The sequence below is a fragment of the Pseudonaja textilis genome, chromosome 1, assembly GCF_049901715.1.
Source record: "Pseudonaja textilis isolate UNSWEBS1 chromosome 1, rPseTex1.2, whole genome shotgun sequence".
Taxonomy (NCBI): domain Eukaryota; kingdom Metazoa; phylum Chordata; class Lepidosauria; order Squamata; family Elapidae; genus Pseudonaja; species Pseudonaja textilis.
Window position 1 is genome coordinate 159,148,374 of NC_141990.1, and position 18,639 is coordinate 159,167,012.

Consider the following 18,639-nt stretch of genomic DNA (forward strand, 5'->3'; position numbering starts at 1 on the left):
GCCACGTGAATCAGCTGAGAGGATAGAGGTACGTACAGCGCAGGGCTGGGCGGGCTGACATGATCATCGCAGTGAACTGGTTCGCTGCCAGCTGATCTTCAGAGCTAGGGGTTCACCAGAATAGGTCTAAAATGGTAGAATTGCACCCCTGGTCCTATTGCTCCAATTTGCAAATATAAGGATAACAGAGACACTGTATTTGATCTACAAATCTAAACTATTACTTGAAGTATTATTGTAAATAATCTTTAATTATCGAAGTTTCCTGGTGATTTAATACTATAAAATCTCCACTCCTGAAAGAATGAGAATTTTCAAAAACAAAATTCCAGTGAGACTTTCAGGCATCTATATAAGCAGGATTATCTTCTAAAATGTTTGTATACTATCAAGTAACAGATCATACCTGATCTTGCTTCATACAGTTCTACTTGGAATCCCCTTCTTGCAAAGAAAGAAGCATTTAGAGAACCCACCTGCAACAGAAGTATTGCAGTGTTTTTTTGAGTCAAAAACAAAAATATGCAGAAAAGGATTTGAGAGAATGCTACATGATTTCAAAATGCATATTATATTTGAAGCCTTTTTTGTAGGGGAGAATCAAGTCAACCAAATCCCCCCAAATGATAAGATGTTGACAAAATGTAAATGTTGAAGGAGTTTCCTCTGCTAGAAATGTGAGGATTTTGAACATACCACTTGTTTCTAACCACATAAAGAAGTTCCTTTTATAAAAAGAAATGCAGATAATAAGGAAATTATTGCTTCTTAAAACAGTCAAAAGCAAGTTGGAAAATATGTTTTTGCCCTATTATAATATTTTCATTTTTATATCATGTTTTATTTTACATTTATTTATTTAACACACAAGCACTCTCAATTCTGAATTTAAAGCATGTTTGTCTGTAGAATTCCTTTCTTTTTTAATTTGTTCAAAACCACAAATTTTACCAAATTTTACCAGGTATTTTTTTATGCACAGAAATTTCCCAATTAGGAAAAATTGGTTCTACTGAGTTGCTGCAGTTCATATCACAGTATCATAGTTAGAAACTTTTAAGGAAAAGACAAGTGTCCTTGTTGTTTATGGACCATATTCTAATTTCCATATTACTTTATCCTGATTTCTTTAGACACAGCGGAGGCTTTATATCTTTTAATAATAAAACAGGCAACTGTTACTGTAGTCACTTGTCCTTAATAACAAATGTCTCAGAAAGTTTCAAGAAGCTAAATCCTACACAGAATCAAATTAAATTTCTTCCCAATTCATTTTTATAAAAATAAGTGGCATTAGTGGGGGGGGCTGTCTCCCACACACATACATATTCTCTCTCTCTCTCTCTCTCTCTCTCTCTCTCTCTCACACACACACACACACACACACACACACACACTCACTATCCCATACTTAGCAGACATAGAACATCTTATGGTAGCCTTCTGATTTCTGCAGACTGGTGCTAATTAAAAATTAAAACGGTGCTCCAAAATACCAACATAAGTTCAGTAGCTACAATTTTTACTGGGGATTACTGCTGAAAACAAACAGGTCCAGCAGCATTCCTACCAATGCATTTAAAAAGCTATTGAGAAACCCATATGATAAGGTGAAAACAAATTATGACATACTTGTGGGTAAACATAGGTAAGGAGACATGAAAGCAATCTTTTCTCATCACAGAATGTGCCACTGTTTTCAGCTTAAACAGATTTTTATATTTCACACTAAAGCTCAAAGGTTGAAACATTTTCTGTCAAATAGGCAAACCTTGTTAGGGTTCCTATTCATTCAAATTAAAAAAATAGCCACTATTCAATACCTAGAAACGATGATTAAAATGTGGTTTGCAATTCTGTGATCATATTTTTTTAGATTTTTATAATAATTTAAAAGATCTTACCAATCCTCCCCCAATTATAGCTACTTTTCTTCTCTGTGTTTTAGAAGAATCCATGGTTTGAAAATCTCTCCTTTGACTAATCAGACTAACCGTCTTCTTGCATTCAGCAAAAAATGCTTGCATGGGAGGAGAAAGAGGAGGTTCCATTCAGTTCTATGACCAACCAGATTTTGAAGAAGCAGATGACATTTTGACATCAGGTTTTCTTAGGTTGTTTATTCTCTAATATAACTTTCAGCAGTAGGATAATAAGATTAAAGATCACCCCTTCCTCACTGCCTCCAAGACAAAATATTTGAATCTGAACTTTGGTATCTGTTACCTGTACAGGTAATCCTCAACTTACAACCACAACTGAACTCAAAATTTCTGTTGCTAAGCAAGACAGTTAAGTGACTTTTGCCCCATTCTACGACCTTCCTTGCCACAGTTGTTATGTGAATCACTGCAATTGTTAAGTTAGTAGCACAGTCATTAAGTGGCTTCCCCATTGATTCTGCTTGTCAGAAGATCACAAGAGTCGATCACATGACCCTGAGACATGCAACCGTCATAAATACATGCCAGCTGCCAAGCATCCAAATTTAGATCATGTAACCATGGGAAGACTGCAATGGTAGTGTGAAAATGGTCATAAGTCACTTTTTTCATTGCCGTTGTAACTTCATATAGTCTCTAAACAAATGGTTTTAAGTTGAGGACTACCAGTAGAAAAAAAGGATGGGGAAAGTCCTAGGTATGCTTCTCACTCAGCTCCTGTTGTGAATCCATTTTTTTTTAATTATCAGAGCAGGCTGGAGTGTTTTTTTCTTCTTTCCAGTGTAGGTACTCTTAATCTGAATCTTTTGGGGGAAAAAAGTTCAAAAACATCCTAGTAGTCAGCCAGACTATGGGACTACCTCATAAATTGTAGTATGCTATAATCTGACTCAGTTTGTTTAACATGTGGTACAAAGCACAGTAAAAGCAATCTGTCACTTTTAATTTGTAAACCAATTGCACAATTGAGTACAATAGCTGACTCTGCAGCTTCATGTGTTTTAATGTCCAGACCCTGAAAGTGATGTGTGCAGCGAGCCAAAATTACAAAATGTGTCCTGTCATTGTAATACAAGATCTCCCCCAACCCTTATTTACTTCCCTGAATCTCACAATGCCAGCACAATGGGGGAGGAAAGTTGTGTCAGATGCATTCTTGATCTTTTAATCTCCCTCCCAAAATGGCCACACGCTCATTGTTGAAAAGCTTAAGCAACAATGAGTCAAACCCTTTATTCTGCTTGTTCCTTTTGGGCTACGCATGTAAAATAGGGCAGTAAAAGCAAAGAAATACTAAACTTCAAGTGTTTTTTTATCAGGAGTATGTTTTATTTATTTTGACTTCTGAGTACACAGTATTTTAATCTTACATGAGAACAATATAATAATTTATTGTATAAATTGGTGAAACAAGCACAGGAAAATGTATTTGTAGATACTTTTGAATGATTTGGTCTTTCCAATTACAGCATTAATTTAATGGTTGGAACTGCAATCCCAGGAAAAAACAAAATGTATCAGACTGAACAGATGTAAATAAAATAAAACATCAATTTACAATGAAATTCTGTAATTAAGATTTTCTGTTTGAGATGTAATATTGGTAGAAAATTAGGTACTAGAATTTGAGTTTTATTTGCTCAACTACAAATTATTGCTGTTTCTACTCTACCCTTGTGCAAGGGTAAAAATTAGTATTATAAAAATTCATAGTGCTACCACATCTTCTAAGTATCTTCTCACAAGCCCAATACCCAATCTTCTCAGTCTCTTTCCACTGCTGTTTTTTTTAATGTATTTATATCTCGCCTTTATTATTTTTACAAATAACTCAAAGTGGTAAACATATCTAACATACCTTCCTCTTCCTATTTTCCCCATAACAGCAACCTTATGAGGCGAGCTGGGCTGGCTTTCACGGATAAGAAAAGGGCTGAACTCATGGTCTGCTGCTTCTTACTACACCAAACTTTTGCCAATCTTCTTGGTGGTCCATAACCCCAGCTCCTTAGCTTTCCAGAGTCTTTAATTTTGGGATTTATAATAACTGTAAATATTGTGTATTTCGTTGAATTTTGCATAGAATGTCAGTGTAGGAAAAAATGGTACCTGTAAATTACACTGCATTTATACTCTCAGTCTCACCCTGTACACACCACTGCAGATAATTAAGGAGACTATATCAAATAATAAGGCACACAGCTGGGTATTAGATATCTCAATTCCCATTTCGCATACACTTACAATACAAAATGGGGAATAGAAACAAAATAAAACAAAAAACTCAAGGTAAATCGCACCAAACTTGATTGCAGGAAATATGACTTCAGCAACAGAGTGGTCAACGTCTGGAATACTCTACCTGACTCTGTGGTTTCTTCCCCAAATCCCCAAAACTTTTAACCTTAGACTGCCTACTATTGACCTCACTCCTTTCATGTGCCTACCATCCCTGTCCTATTGTTTCTTTTTATTTTTTTATATGTTTCCATTTCATGTATTCATAACTATGTTTATACTTATACCTATTATTTTGTAAGCAATTGACAAATCACCTAAATAAATAAATGAAACAAAAAGACTAACAGTTCTGTCCTGCAAACATCCAGCCATAAATTCAGACTTGGACTTTCATGCAGGACTCTGCTGCCACCTAGTAGTCATATAAGATTTTGCAGTCACAATCTGAGAGTCCTAAAGGAAAGACATTTGGCCTGAGAGTATTGACCTTTCATTCAAGAACTTGACCTATCACTAACACGTGATCTTCTAAAACTTTAACATGGATTCTGTCAAATCACTCAAGAGACAGTTATTGAAGAACTGCAAGCCTCACATACACAGTTGGGGATGCTCAGACATAGACATTACTCAGGAGCAAATTCATGCTCCAAAGCAGAACTCATAAGTGGAAACTTGAGAGCCATTCATGTAATCCTTTAATTACCACCATTCATTTAGTGACCATTCAAAGTTACAGAGGCACTGAAAAAAGTGACTTATGACCAATTGTAACATCCCCATGGTCATGTGATCAAAATTTGGGTGCTTGCCACCTGGCACGTATTTATGACAGTTGCATTGTTCTGGGATCATGTGATCACCACTTATAATCTTCCCAGCTGGCTTTCAACAAGCAGAATCAATGGGGGAAGCTAGATTCACTTAATGACCATGATTCGCTTAAAAACTGCAATAATTTGTTTAACAACTGTGGCAAAATGATAATAAAATGGAGCAAGTCTCACTTAACAACTTCCTGGTTTGTTACTGTTTTTGGTGGCACAGTTTCATAAACAAAAAACACAAGTTCATTCCATTTGGAGGGAAAAGAAAGATTCAGAAAGGATTGTTGATGTTTGAAGTTTAAACATTAAGAAACCAGAGCTTCCCTAAGCCTGGACATGCCATCCTCATTTGTTTCCATGACACCCATGGTAACTCCTAGCTCAGGACTAGAGGATTGCCTGCTGCTTATATCATTGTTGTAACTCTTCTCTATATACCCATTCTCTTGCTATATTTGATAACAAGTGGTCTGAATCATCAGAGAAACTTCTCCAATGTTGCATGCATAATAATAATGAAATGTAGATCTCTATAGAGGCAGAATAGCTTTGAGACTGATTGGAAGGACCTCTGTTCTGAAAATTGCTTCTATGCCAGAATATCGTAAGAAATAAAAATCTTATTCAGGGATTTGCATATGGAGAAAATTCAATTAGAGGAGGATGGGTAACATTCAACCCTGCCCCAATTTCTCCAGCTGTCATGCTTCACGTGATAGGACTGAAAAAGAGTTCTAATGTTTACTTATAAAGGTGTCAGTACAATCTGGACTCCCCTTTATTTAGATCAAGGGTCTTCAAACTTGGCAAGTTCAAGACTTGTGGACTTCAACTCCCAGAATTCCTGAGCTAAGTCCACAAGTCTTAAAGCCATCAAGTTTGAGGAGCCCTGATTTAGGTCCTGGATCATGCACAGAGCTGTAATTGTATTCAAGGAAGGACGGGTTCAGTTCCCTTTCAGATCTCTTGATTAACATGAGGAGGTTGGAGAGCTCTCCACTGACACAGGAAAAGGGATTTTGCTGAATGTAAAATCTAGAATTGTCATTACTAAGAAAAGGACGAGGATTTTTTCAGTCTCTGAAAGAACTGGATCTGCTGCTGAAGTAAATTCATTGGCTAACAGCATTAACTTTTCCCCAGAATTCCAGGGTTTAAAACAGTTCATTTAGTGACTGGATGGCTTCAGGATGGTTAGACTCTACATAGAACAGGGCTGTAAAACTCCCGGCCTATGGGCCGGATGCATCACACACTGACCACGCCCAAGCCCGGCTTAATGAAGGGGAAAAAAGTCCCGATACATCACGTGATGTACAGGTGGTATGCAGCAGATTCCGACCAGTTCTGGAGAACCAGTAGCGGAAATTTTGAGTAGTTCAGAGAACCGGCAAATACCACCTCTGACTGGCCCCACCCCCATCTATTCTCTGACTCCTGGGTCCCAGCTGATTGGCTGAGTCTTCTTTGGTTGCCCTGCACAGGAGAACAGAGCTGGAAAGCAGGTTAATGGGATGGGGAGGGAATGGGGATTTTGCAGTATCCTTCCCCTGCCACGCCCACCAAGCCATGCCCACAGAACCAGTAGTAACATTTTTTTAATCCCACCACTGATGTGACGCCACCGTGACAACATGAATTTGATACCTCTGTTCTAGAATCTCTATCTCTGTATCTATTTAGCAAGACTTTTTTTATTACATGTAAGCAAATAAAGAATTAGAATCAATTGGACTCCATTCTATTTTCCTTGGGCTTGGGCCTGACACTAAACAACAACATTGTTTTCAAATAGCAAAGAAGATTCCAATCCACTCCTGGTGAGAAGCCCTAGAAGTTTTAAACTTTGAACATTCTGCACATATAACCCAGAATTATTTAACGTGCACAAAAGAAAAGTTCTCTATTATTTTGCAATAGAATAAGTATTTTATGAACAGCCCGCACAATAGTTTTGATTTCTGGGACACCCCTTTTTCTCTCTCTCTTTTTTGCATATTATGACACTCTTGCTAGCTAAACCACAATTATTTTCTTCCTGTTCTATCTCATAGAGCTTGTTTTGCAGCTCATGATTCCAAGCCTTATGCCCTAGTCAATGCACTGTTGCAACAGTGATCAAACACTATTTCCATTCTTACAGAAGATTTGTGCCACTGTGCTCCATGCTACCCCTTTTTTTTCCTTTTTGTTGGATAATTAGAGCAGTGATTTTCCATCAACTCCTAGTTGAAGCACTCCTGTAGACTGCCTTGCAGTGAAAGGTTCTTGGGTGACATCCTATTTTAAATGTTGTTAGGTTGATTGAACAATGCACAAAGAAGGTGTCTCCATCACTTCCTAATTATTATCATACGACTGCTGCTATGTAACTCATAACTAGCATGAGCTTCCAGTATGGCCATGGATGCTGGCACTTTTCCTTATTTTCCCATGGCATTCTTCCTCCTCTTTCATGTCTGTGACAGGAATGAACAGGATACAGTTCACATTATTTATCACGTAGCATAGCTAAAATAGAATTGATGCATAAGACTGTTGTATCGGGTGGAAATTTTATCCTTACTGCAAACCCTATGTTCTCAGCAAATGTGTATAATTTCTGTCTGTCTGCAGCGAAGTAAAGTGTCAGATGAGAGAGCTCCAATGCTTTTAATTAAGTACTCACTGCCCCTTTGCAAGCCACCTGTAAGAGAAATCAGTTAGTATGTATACAATATTTAAGCAAGGTAATAGTGTACTTCTACAGTGATGGAGAGATAAAAAAAAAAAAAGAAACTAAAAAACTAATTTGAAAAGACAGTTTATATATACTACCAAACAACACTCTCTTTCCTTCTCTCTAGCTTCAAAATCTTGCATCTCAGATGTTCCATGGATAAAATCTTTATAGTGTCAAGAAGTTAATTAATAATTGAAATCAACTGCACAATATGTCTTTCCATTATGTTTTGCTATTTACTATGTCTGCATCATAGGCTTTCTATAAACCACATTTTTCTATTACTGTATAAAAATATAAAATAAATAATTATATAAAGGCAGACTACTAATCTAATTTTAAAATTAAAAATCATAGGAATAGCCAGATGTAGAATGATAAACTGATAAGCTGTTCATCATCATCCTAATTCTGGCAGAAAATAAAATATATATCCAGAATTTTTAAAAAAATATAATTTTAGGTACTGACAGGGCCATTCCAGATAAAAGAAATTTTTCTCAGATTCTTTTGGAGCCAATATTTTATCTGAAATCATTCAGAAAACACATAATAGACCCTCCAATCCATTTGCTACATGCTATTTTCATTCACATTCTGAACTCAGCAAAAATTGCTATGCAGCCATGGTACCTAACACTCAAATGGGCTCTATCATAAATTCCGTAGTAGAATATGTGGGAACTTACAGCTTTGCCTTTATAAGCTTCCATTATCTAATATGCTGATTAACTCTCTCTAACAGGAGTTCTCTATACCAGCCGCTCCAGGAGAATCTTACTACAAAATGATCACCTGAACAAATAGAAGTTTCATGCAAGAAGATGTAACCAGAACTCCTATGGTATACAGTAATTAGAAAAAGATGCTTGTTTACTTTCCTCCTCAATAGGTAATACAGATTTGAAAATGTCCAAATTCAACCTTCCAGGGGTGTTGGGCAATAATTCCCACCAAGTCTAGTCAACGTGTTTCTACTCCTATAAATCTAGAGGCGGCTTTCCAAGATCCAGGATTGTTCATCTTTATCCTGCCCTCACTTTATGACAGCAGAAAAGCTCAACAAGGTTATGAGAGAAGCCTGATAGGGCGCTGAGTAACATCACTGTTATGTGGCAATTTACTATGAGTTGTGCCTAGTGGGACAATTTAAAAAATCTCAAATCTATTGAGTTAGCAGGCAGAAAAGGCCTAATCTGGCATGCTGACGTAGCCCTGATATAAATAAAGGAAGTCTACACTCAAATTACCTTTTCTAGATTGTTGCTATGAAATCTACAAACCCAAAGGTAATCCAAGGAGTCTGTGAGGTGGCACACTTTGGGAAGAAAAATGTGTAATTAGAAATATATATTTACACAATGATCTAACTTTATGTGATTATTTTCCTTTTAGTGCACCTTTGAGCATTTGAAAGTAATCTATATATGACTTGCTAGGGTAACTTTTCGAAGGCTACGAAGGCCTAACATCTGCTTAGAAAACTGAAATGAGATTGATACAATGGAATATAACAAAACTTGCTATTCCTAAAAAGATTACTTTTGATATTTCACAACAACTTATTGTTGTTTCTCTGATATTCTTTATGGCTAATACATAAAGAAATATACCTGAACTGGAATACTGTAAAAAGGAAACAAACAGAACAAATGTCTTAGAAAACTTTGAAACCAGTTTTCCTATTGTAGCAAACTCTTGACTTACGTGTGTGATGCATTAACTGGAATGGGCAGATTATGAACTTCGGATGGGAAACCTTCCAGTTGTGGGCTTGGGCCAGGTTGCAGAACTAATGGCCACATGGGGAAGCCACTTTGAGAAGGAATAACTGGTGCTCCTAAAGATGTATAGTGATGATGATGCACAGTTGATGGTCGTGATCTCTCCACTCTTACTGGAATAGGACCTGTAAGCTGCAGATATTTTTTTAAAAAATCAGGATAATATATTAAATACATCAAGTCAAATGATGCCACGATTTCAATACTGATTTGAAGCTTATGGTTTAAAATTCATTTTTTCTCCTTTGTTTCAGGCTCACAAAATACATTAATAAATCAGTGACTAACTCACTTCCCACCATTACAAACTCCACCGAGGGAGGACCAACCTTTCATGTTGCAAGACGCACAAAACATTTCATTCTATAAGGCTTTCCCTTGTTTTGATTGGAAATGCTAACATACTTTTGAAGTTTGCCAAAACTATACTTCTGCATGCAGTTCAAAGAAGTAATTTCAGTACTGAAATCTTTAAATATTGTAAAGCTTAGGTTTCAAATGGGAAAAAAATAGGTGAAAAAAGGGTTAGATACAGTGGATTGCCTATAGAAGTCCCCTCCCCAACAGCAGAGAGAATGGAGTGTGGAAGGGATTATAAGAAGTAAGCAAGCACACAATGAGGAATATAGCAGGCTGCTTTATGTTGTACCTTTGTGATCCCTGGTGCCAGTGCATTCCTTTTGATGTATATTTCCCATAACGGTTCTTCTTACTTACTCAGATGTCATCCTTTCCTCTCCAATGACTGTAACTAGAAACATTCCCTTTTTGCTAATTATCCCAGTGTCAGGCTGAGCATTGCAGAGTTGGGGGAGTGGGGAAAAGGAAAGCGCAGTCCCGTTTGTGTGATTTGCTAGTTAGCCACTCTGCTTAATGACAGAGTTGCCAGGCCTAATTGTAGTCCCTAAATAAGAACTATCTGTACACTATAATCCAGCCTTTTAAGAATCTCAATTCGAATGACACTAACCATTCAAATGATTAGCACACATAAATGTACAGATATGACTCAGACTAAGTAGTTATTACTGAAAGTCCTTTAAAAATATAGCTACCTGTTGTCCATGTTGCAGCATAGGGACTCCGTACCCACCAGTTGGTGAATATGTTGGTGGTAAAGATTTCAGCATCATGTTCTGCATAATGATTTGGTGCATCTGTGCATTTTGCATTAGCATCATTTCTACCATATCTATAAAGGATAAAAGACAATTTAAGACCACCCTATGATTATAATGGAGAACATAATGTACCGGTAACCCAAAGGGTGAAATGCAGCCATTTGAACAACATAATCTCTCAGATCAATGCCTTTAAAAAAATAATAATAATAAGTAGCCTAGTATTAGCTGAGCTGCAAAATTTATGTTTTAAAAGTATGAATAATCACAAATGTTAAGAACTTGAATATGTTACACAGTGGACATACTACAGATGTACATAGAGTTCTTCAACAAAGAAGGAAATAATTAGTTTAACAATTCCTTTATTTTCAAAGTCTGCCCAGACAGAATCTAGGTCTAGGAATTTTTAAACAGATATAAAAATGATTCAAAGACTCTAAAGTTTGCTAAGGAAAGGACATTACAATCTTTCAACTGAATGGGAAAAAAACAAAGCAGGTTCTTAGCTACTTGCCTACATTATAGCAGAGTAATACATGTTGAAGTTAGTGCTACTATATTAAATGAGAGTTAGTCCTACACATTGTTATAATTTTTGAACACAAATACCTTCTTTAATGCTCCCAGATCTGGGTACTGAAAAGGACTGTGGAGATGGAATCTGTGTAATGAATGGTGGCTGATATGAAGGTATTTGTTGAATTATAGTTGCTGGTTGCTGTGGTAACTTGCAAAAGGAAAAAATAAGAATAGTTAAAGAGTAAACTGTTGCTCCATTCTTATACATGTAGTTGAGTGAAGTTAATGGACAACGTATTAAATAATTAAAACGTTATACTTACATAGAATTCACTGAGCAAACAAACAGTGAAAGCTAGGAAGAGCTTAATGGAGAGAAGAGAGGCTAGCAAAGCTGTATGTTCTGAAGAATTGCATGCTGATTCACAAAGATTGAAAAGATCATTGCAAAGAAGTGGGGAATGACCAGGACAAAAAATAAAATTACTGTAGATTTAATTTAACAATAGAGGAAGAAATACAACACAAGCATTTTAAATATAATATTTATGTTTTATCTATTTCTCTATTCTTTTAATATGTTAATAGCTGCCCAGAATTGCATTTGTAGCAGCCGTATAAATTGATTTGATTATATGTAACATGACATGACATAACAATCAGAGCATAGCGTAACGTAACGTAACGTAACGCAACGTAACATAACAATATAAATGCTTATGAGTATTACTTTCCATGTGTTTAATAATTCTTCTATTAGAAATTACAGTTGGTCATGACTGGTACAATTCTAAGAGTTGTACCTAGAGTTTTGGGATCTCAGATTATGCTACTCAAATTGAACGTAAAGTTTATTTAAATCTTCAACATTAAATTTATCATATCAGTGCTAAAGTGCTTTAATGTACACACTGTTGGACCATTCACCAATTAATATGTGGTGTCATCTTCAGGGTAATTTGTTAAGGAATTGAAATTAGACTGCCTGCCACCAAATTTTGTTCATCAAGAATTGCCATCTGACCAGGGCACAACAAAGTAACTCGGCCTGCTTGATATGCAGAAACCTGCATAGCCTAATAAGCAGAAATTAGATAGTGAATATAATACAGTTCTCATTAATATCTGCAATCAAGTTGCTAGTTATAAAATCTGGAACAAACTCAACAATGCCCCAAAAGATCTTATGAAATCATGATGCACTGATGAAATGATGTTCCAGACTTGTCATATAATGAATTTATGCTGCCCACAGTTGGTTTTGTTTGTATTAGTTTGATGGGTTTTTTTGTTCCTCCTTGAAATAAAGCAGGAAACACTTACTGTTTGTTGGATAATTCTTGGTTGTTGAGGTAGAGGGGGAGGAGGAGGAAGAGGAAGAGGAGGAGGAGGAGGAGGAGGAGAAGGAGGAGGAGGAGGAATTTGGTAGATATGATGTGGCTTCAAGGGCTTTTTATGAATTCTTGGTAAACTTGGTGGTACTGAAAGCTCTTCCAAAAGATTTTGTTCCTATAATACAAAGTATAGTTTTTCTAAACTCATACAGTTGCTTAAAGAAAACCAACCTGTAGCAAGGCAGAAACTGAAGACATTTCTAGTATATAGTCTTTTGTTGCTAAAGACATTAGCAAAAAAAAAAAGAACATTACACTTTTCATTAATTGTATTCAACATATTGGAGGGAAATAGATATTATACTGCATAACTCCACCTTCCAATGTTATTAAACTTTAATATTTAATAAGAGATTGTCCTTTTCAAAAAGAAAAAGAATCATGATGCAACAATAAGTTTCCTTGCCTCTCCTCCCAAATTTACCTACTCAAAATTACTTCGCTTTTCCCTAGAATTTTTACTTTTCTTAAATTCCCACTACATCTTATCTAAACTGATAATATTATCCAGCAAAGAATTAAAATATATTAACATAGTAAGAAGTGAGCAGAAGAAAGTATACTTTATTCCATTTTTAAAGAAAATGACAAAAATTAGGGATATCATACTCTGAGCTGCTGTAAAAGATCTTTCTTTCTTCTCAGTGCACTTTGTAAGGCATAGCCATAATTGTCATAATTCCCTGCAAAAAATATGGGTGACATTAATATGTCGTTTAAAAAGATCCCAGATCTGATGGAGTCTACGCAGCTAATAATAAATTATAAACACATTAAATAGATAATGAAAAGTAATAAAAACAATATACAGTATATCAACATACTTAGAAAGAGGTAAGTTGTGCCATATGGAGATTTCACTTTAATGGCACAGGACAGCTCTGCAAGTACATATACATAGACCTGCAATCCTACATTAATGCTTTTGTTAACACTGATAATTTTAACTTTCTTCCTCCATATGTGTAGCAATTAATTAATTAACCTGATCAATAAAACTTTGTGATAAAATATTTTTAGGCAGATATTAAATCCAGATGGGATTAATTCTGCAGTTCTTTATTGTAATCCATAGCTTGACATCATACATAATTCCAGTACAAATATGGTTTATTGCTTACTTGTAGAGAAGGGTGATTCAGAGTCATCCAAGTTTTCACGTTCATTTTCTAATTTCTGCAGAACAATATACACATACACAGAATTACAGAGTTGGAAGGAACCTAATAGAAGGATTATTTTAAAAAAAACAACCCTGTAACTTCCCACATTAATTTTAAGACATTAAGTTTTTATAATAAAAAACATTGATTCTTAAGAAAAGGAATCTGTGGGGAACAATCAAACTTTACATAAATCTTGAATTATGTAAAACTCGATTTGTTATTGTTCAGTATCAGAACAAACATCCCTCTTGGACTTGATAGCACCAATGTCCTCTGATATCCATTTTGTTTCTTGCTTTATATCTTAACCCTAGCCAGCAATCAGTGTAAATTGTCCTTAGCTAGACCAGTGTAAAAGCAGGGTTTCCTCCACTATTCTAACACATTTCTTGGGTAACTTTCAAATATCTGTGTACTTTTGTCAGTTGGTGCCTCCAAAGCAGTTTATGGAACTCAGGCAATACAAGTAGGATATGACTTGGCAACAGGACAGTAAAGTTTATGACAGTAAGACTTTCTGATAGGCAGATAGGACTTCAACACAAATTGGGGAAAGGCCCAAATTATCAGGAATACTTGACTAAAGCTACATCTGTATGCATACATAGCATTCTTGACACGTTCAGTATGACACAACTAACAGTAATGCAAAAATCTCTATTTTAATTGATAGATTTTTCCCCCCTGTCTTATTACTGGGTAGTTAATGCTTGGATATCATTGTAGACAAATCAGCTTACCTTTTCAAGGAGTTTGAGCTTCAGATGGGTCATATGATCAGCCACATTAGACTCCATCACTGGGGGAAAATTCCAAGGTAATATGTGGCTGGTAAGCTACATTATTTTGAACATGGGTTAACTTTCTCTCTCTCCAGCTTCGTTATGAGTTTCCATGTATTTTTTTCTCAGTAAGAGCTGCAGGCTGTGGTCACAAGGAAAACAGAAACTTCTAAAACTGCACCATGTCTTTTGAAATGTACACTCAACATGGTTGCTAAGATATTGTTTCACTAGAACAATAACAATATTTTCTTTAGGGCTGCTGATTCTTCCAGTGGAAGTTCAATGTGCCCAACCCTGTGTGTTGCTAACACCCTCTTCTGAATAACTCTGTTAAGCCTACAGAACGAGTTAGCGTCACATCTGTTGGTCATAATTTAAACCATATGTATTTCCAAGGATTAGTACTCACCTAGCTCATACAATATTTGGTCATCAGAGAAAGACAGAAACAAAATGGGTGAGGCTATCCATTGTGATTCTATAAATTGAAGTATCAACCAGGAGTTTCCCAAACTAGAGTTAAGAATAATTCCTGAAATTTCATACTACGACCAATATTTGACAATATAAAGCACCAATTTATGTTCATTAAAATCATGGTTTCAGAAATCAAAGAAAAATAGAATGAAGATTGTATAGTTATGTTGAAGATTAACCTTAAGTAGATTTGATCAATAACAAGTAATAATATATATATATCAAGACCACTGACTTAGGTCTCCTAATTTGTTTCAGTGTCTGGCCAATCACAGATAAAATATAAAGAAATCCCAAGCAACAAAATGTACCAATTAATAATTAAAAGATTGCTGCTTCAAAAAATACTATCTCATATGGCCTAAAGTAATTGTTTTAAGCCCAGGACAGCTAATTATAAACTATTGCAAAGATAGTCAGCACAGAATATGTGAAAAATACTTTCCTACATTATTAATTAGAAGTATAGTCAGTGTATTCACATCTGAGATTGTATGTATCCGCTGTGTGTGTGTGTGTGTGTGTAGTTTAGAATCAGCGTTGACTGTTAGTGACTGCTTTGGACAACCACTGCAGTTTTCTTATTAAGGTGTTTTCAGATGTGATTTGCCATTGTTTTCTTCCTAAGGCTATGAGGGAATGACTAGCCCAAGGTCACTCAGCTGGCTTTGTGCCTAGGGTGGTATGAAAGCTAACAGTCTACCAGTTTCTAGCTTAATTCCGTGGACAGGCAGGAATAAAAAATGACTTGAAAGATCTACACAACTATGTTCGCAATATTTCACCAGCAACATTTAAAAATGTATCTGGACTGAGTTCACAAATATTTAATAACACTTCTCAGTCAGAAATGATGCTATTCCATTTTTTTCACATTTGTACACTTTTCTTAGGTAATGGATCTTTGTATACAAGTTATAATATAGTTTTTCAGACAGTGGAATTTCAGCAACAGGACTTGAATTTCATTCAATGACCCTGGAAAATTTGTGGGATTAGTTATTAGGTTAGTTATCATAGTTCTCAGGCTTCAAAGGTGTCTTTTTTCAAACGCCTTTTTCTAAAAGAGTTGTGTTACGTCCTGAAGTTAGTTGATTAACCCTTCCTGCTAAATATGTGAAGATATGAAATTATGAGAAGATATATGGGTGAACTGAAAGTTAGTTTATTTCATTTATTTGTCAAAAGCTTACAACAGAAACAAGAATAAACATAAGTTTAAATACAAAAAATTGAAAATAATAATTGGGGACAATAGGACAGGGACGGTAGGCACAATTATTCATCAATATAGGTAGTCCTCGATTTATAATAGTTCATTTAGTGACCATTCAAAGCACTGAAAAAGTGACTCACATGTATGTTGGTCGCAGTGTCCCGGAGTCATGTGATCCGGTTTTGCAACCTTCTGACAAGCAAAGTCAATGGGGAAGTCAGATTCACTTAACAACCAAGTTACTAATTTATGAACTGCAGTGATTCACTTAACAAATGTGACAAGAAAAGTTGTAAAATGGAGCAAACTCACTTAACAAATTTCTCACTTAACAACATACATTTTGGGCTCAATTGTGGACGTAACTTGAGGACTACCTGTACAATGAAGCAGTCTTTAAAACATATTGGTGGACTGATTTGTAGAAATCATGGTTGCCAGTGAAACATTCTGAATTCTAGTCTTGCTCTAGGCACAAAACTCAGCCCAGGAAGGAGCAAACCAGCAAACCAAACAGCAAACCAGTTCTGCACATCTTGCCAAGAAAACCACAAGGACTTGTCCAAAGGTTGGGCAGGAGGAATACAAATAGTACAAACTATTTCAAGTGGTACAGAAGCAGAATGTAGCTTCAGTGCTGTAAACAAAGCAGCTCACTCGTGACATGTAGTATATCCAATCTCACATTTGTAGGAAAAATCTATCAAACACTTCAACGCCAAAATAGTAAATGTGCAATTAATACAGTCGGTTCCAGGTCTTTTCAGGGAAGAAATATACAAGCCATCAAGGAAACCGCAACTACCTTGAAGCTATTCCACTCTATATTTCTTATCATTTTTTGCTGATTAGTGCTTGAGAAATGTCTGCTTTTCTTAAGATAAATTTTCTTAATTTAATATAGGAGGAAAAGAGCTTGATTGGTAAACATCAAAGAATTAAAATCTACGTCACTGCCTTTTCCTCTTCCTATTGCCGGCGGCTCTTCTATATGGAGGAAATCCTTGCTTTTGCTTTGCTGTACTGTATTAATGGAGCTTTGAGAACAAAGCAGTATCTTATTTCTTCTTCACTAGTGTACTAGATTAGACTGCGATTGAGAAAAGTTATGGGACAGTGAAAATTACTATGTTTTCTTCCACAAAAGTAATAAGCCGTCCAAAAATACTCTGCCATTTTCATTTTCTTTGCCCACCCAATCACACACAACCTAGGATGGCTTACAACGGTGAAAAATAATATAAACACAAAACTACTATAGCAATGGCTGTGCCAGGGGCGGCAGAAAAAGGCTAGAATGAATTCGTATGGCATTTAGTACATAACTTTCTGGCTCCATCTTTTGTACACAATACTGAAGCTCCTAGACAGGCTGCAGTTTGAAATAGCAGTAGCAATAGCACTTAGACTTATATACCGCTTTATAGTCCTCTCTAAGCGGTTTAGAGTCAGCCTATTGCCCCCAACACTCTGGGTCCTCATTTTACCCACCTCGGAAGGATGGAAGGCTGAGTCAACCTTGAGCCTGGTGGGATTTGAACTGCTAAATTGTAGGCAGCTGGCTGCAGAGGTAGCTTGCAGCACTGCACTCTAACCATTGCACCACAGAGGCTCCTTACGCTGACAATCGAAACCAAAAGAAAGCTTTGTTTCCCCAAGGACCCCCAAAAGAGGTTCGGAGTTCTTAGGGTGTCACACCCCTCCCTTTTCCGGCGATTACACATTCCGGAAGCTCCGCCGAGAGCTGAGTTCGGAGCGTCGAGCCCGCTACTGGCTCCCTATTGGTTCGCGGCTGTTTGGCTTGGGCTTTGCCAAGGGCACCTGGGTGGGAGGGGCTATGGATGACGCTAAGGAAGCCCATTGGTTGAAAGTTAGAGGCCTCCACGGGTTGCGCGACCGTTGCTGGCCGAGAGTGAAATCGTCAGTTGGACATGGAAGGGGAGGATGAGGCAGGAGTTCGTGAGGCTGCTGGCAGCCCCCGCGCTCCTCCAGAGGTGCGTTGCTTTGGGCGGGGGCGGGGAGCGGTCGCAGAGGCAGACGCTTATTTTCCGAGCTGCCTGAGGGAGGAGGCGAATGCTCCATCCGGAGTGTCCGTGGGGGGGGTCTGTTGTGTGCCGTGTGGGGAAGGGTCCTTCTCGCCGCCTCGGGTGTGAGATGCGCGTGTCTGCACGGGGCATGGTTCTCCTTGCCCCCCCTCCTTTAGGGGGGGTTGCCTGTAGCCCTGCCTCAATGCAGTAGCAATTCCCGCCTTCTTAGGAGGTCCAGTTTCTTCAACTGGTCTTTCGCCGAGGGCGTCTTATTTGTTTCCCCGCTTTCCTTTCGCCGTTAGGAACGGCTGACAGCTCTTCACCGCTTAAACGGGCACACTACATCAGTCCGTCCTGCACCGATAGAAGACTAAATAGATTCTGTGTGTTCTGCTGTTTTTGTGTTTCTGCGTT

General features: G+C 37.0%; 3 protein-coding genes across 6 annotated transcripts in view; 1 reads left to right on the forward strand and 2 right to left on the reverse strand.

Moving 5' to 3' along the window:
* Positions 1–1,982, reverse strand: part of KMO (kynurenine 3-monooxygenase) — a 32,313-nt gene extending 30,331 nt beyond the window's left edge. Inside the window, exons 1-2 of one of the 2 annotated variants that reach the window (XM_026707642.2) lie at positions 1,905–1,982; positions 407–476 (exon numbers count right to left, since the gene is read on the reverse strand). In XM_026707642.2, the coding sequence (XP_026563427.2) occupies positions 407–476; positions 1,905–1,958 (124 nt within the window). In that variant the 5' untranslated portion in view covers positions 1,959–1,982. The remainder of the gene's footprint in view (positions 1–406; positions 477–1,904) is intronic. The other variant, XM_087919475.1, reaches the window with a different exon arrangement.
* A 1,268-nt stretch (positions 1,983–3,250) lies between these two features.
* C1H21orf58 (chromosome 1 C21orf58 homolog) lies at positions 3,251–17,931 on the reverse strand. 2 transcript variants are annotated; one of them, XM_026707791.2, is made up of 9 exons: positions 17,690–17,931; positions 14,461–14,644; positions 13,676–13,730; positions 13,164–13,237; positions 12,484–12,669; positions 11,251–11,368; positions 10,573–10,709; positions 9,441–9,649; positions 3,251–7,697 (listed from the first exon to the last, which is right to left on the reverse strand). In XM_026707791.2, exons 2-9 carry the CDS (start codon positions 14,515–14,517, stop codon positions 7,676–7,678), a joined length of 858 nt encoding a protein of 285 aa, XP_026563576.2. In that variant the 5' UTR covers positions 14,518–14,644; positions 17,690–17,931; the 3' UTR covers positions 3,251–7,675. The 2 variants fall into 2 exon arrangements, with proteins under 2 accessions (XP_026563576.2, XP_087775603.1); XM_087919477.1 differs by lacking the exon at positions 3,251–7,697 and adding an exon at positions 8,928–9,051.
* Positions 17,932–17,944: 13 nt separating this feature from the next.
* PCNT (pericentrin) overlaps positions 17,945–18,639 on the forward strand; it is a 79,227-nt gene continuing 78,532 nt past the window's right edge. For both annotated transcript variants that reach the window (XM_087919448.1, XM_026707598.2), the window contains exon 1: positions 17,945–18,192. In XM_087919448.1, the coding sequence (XP_087775574.1) occupies positions 18,130–18,192 (63 nt within the window). In that variant the 5' untranslated portion in view covers positions 17,945–18,129. The remainder of the gene's footprint in view (positions 18,193–18,639) is intronic.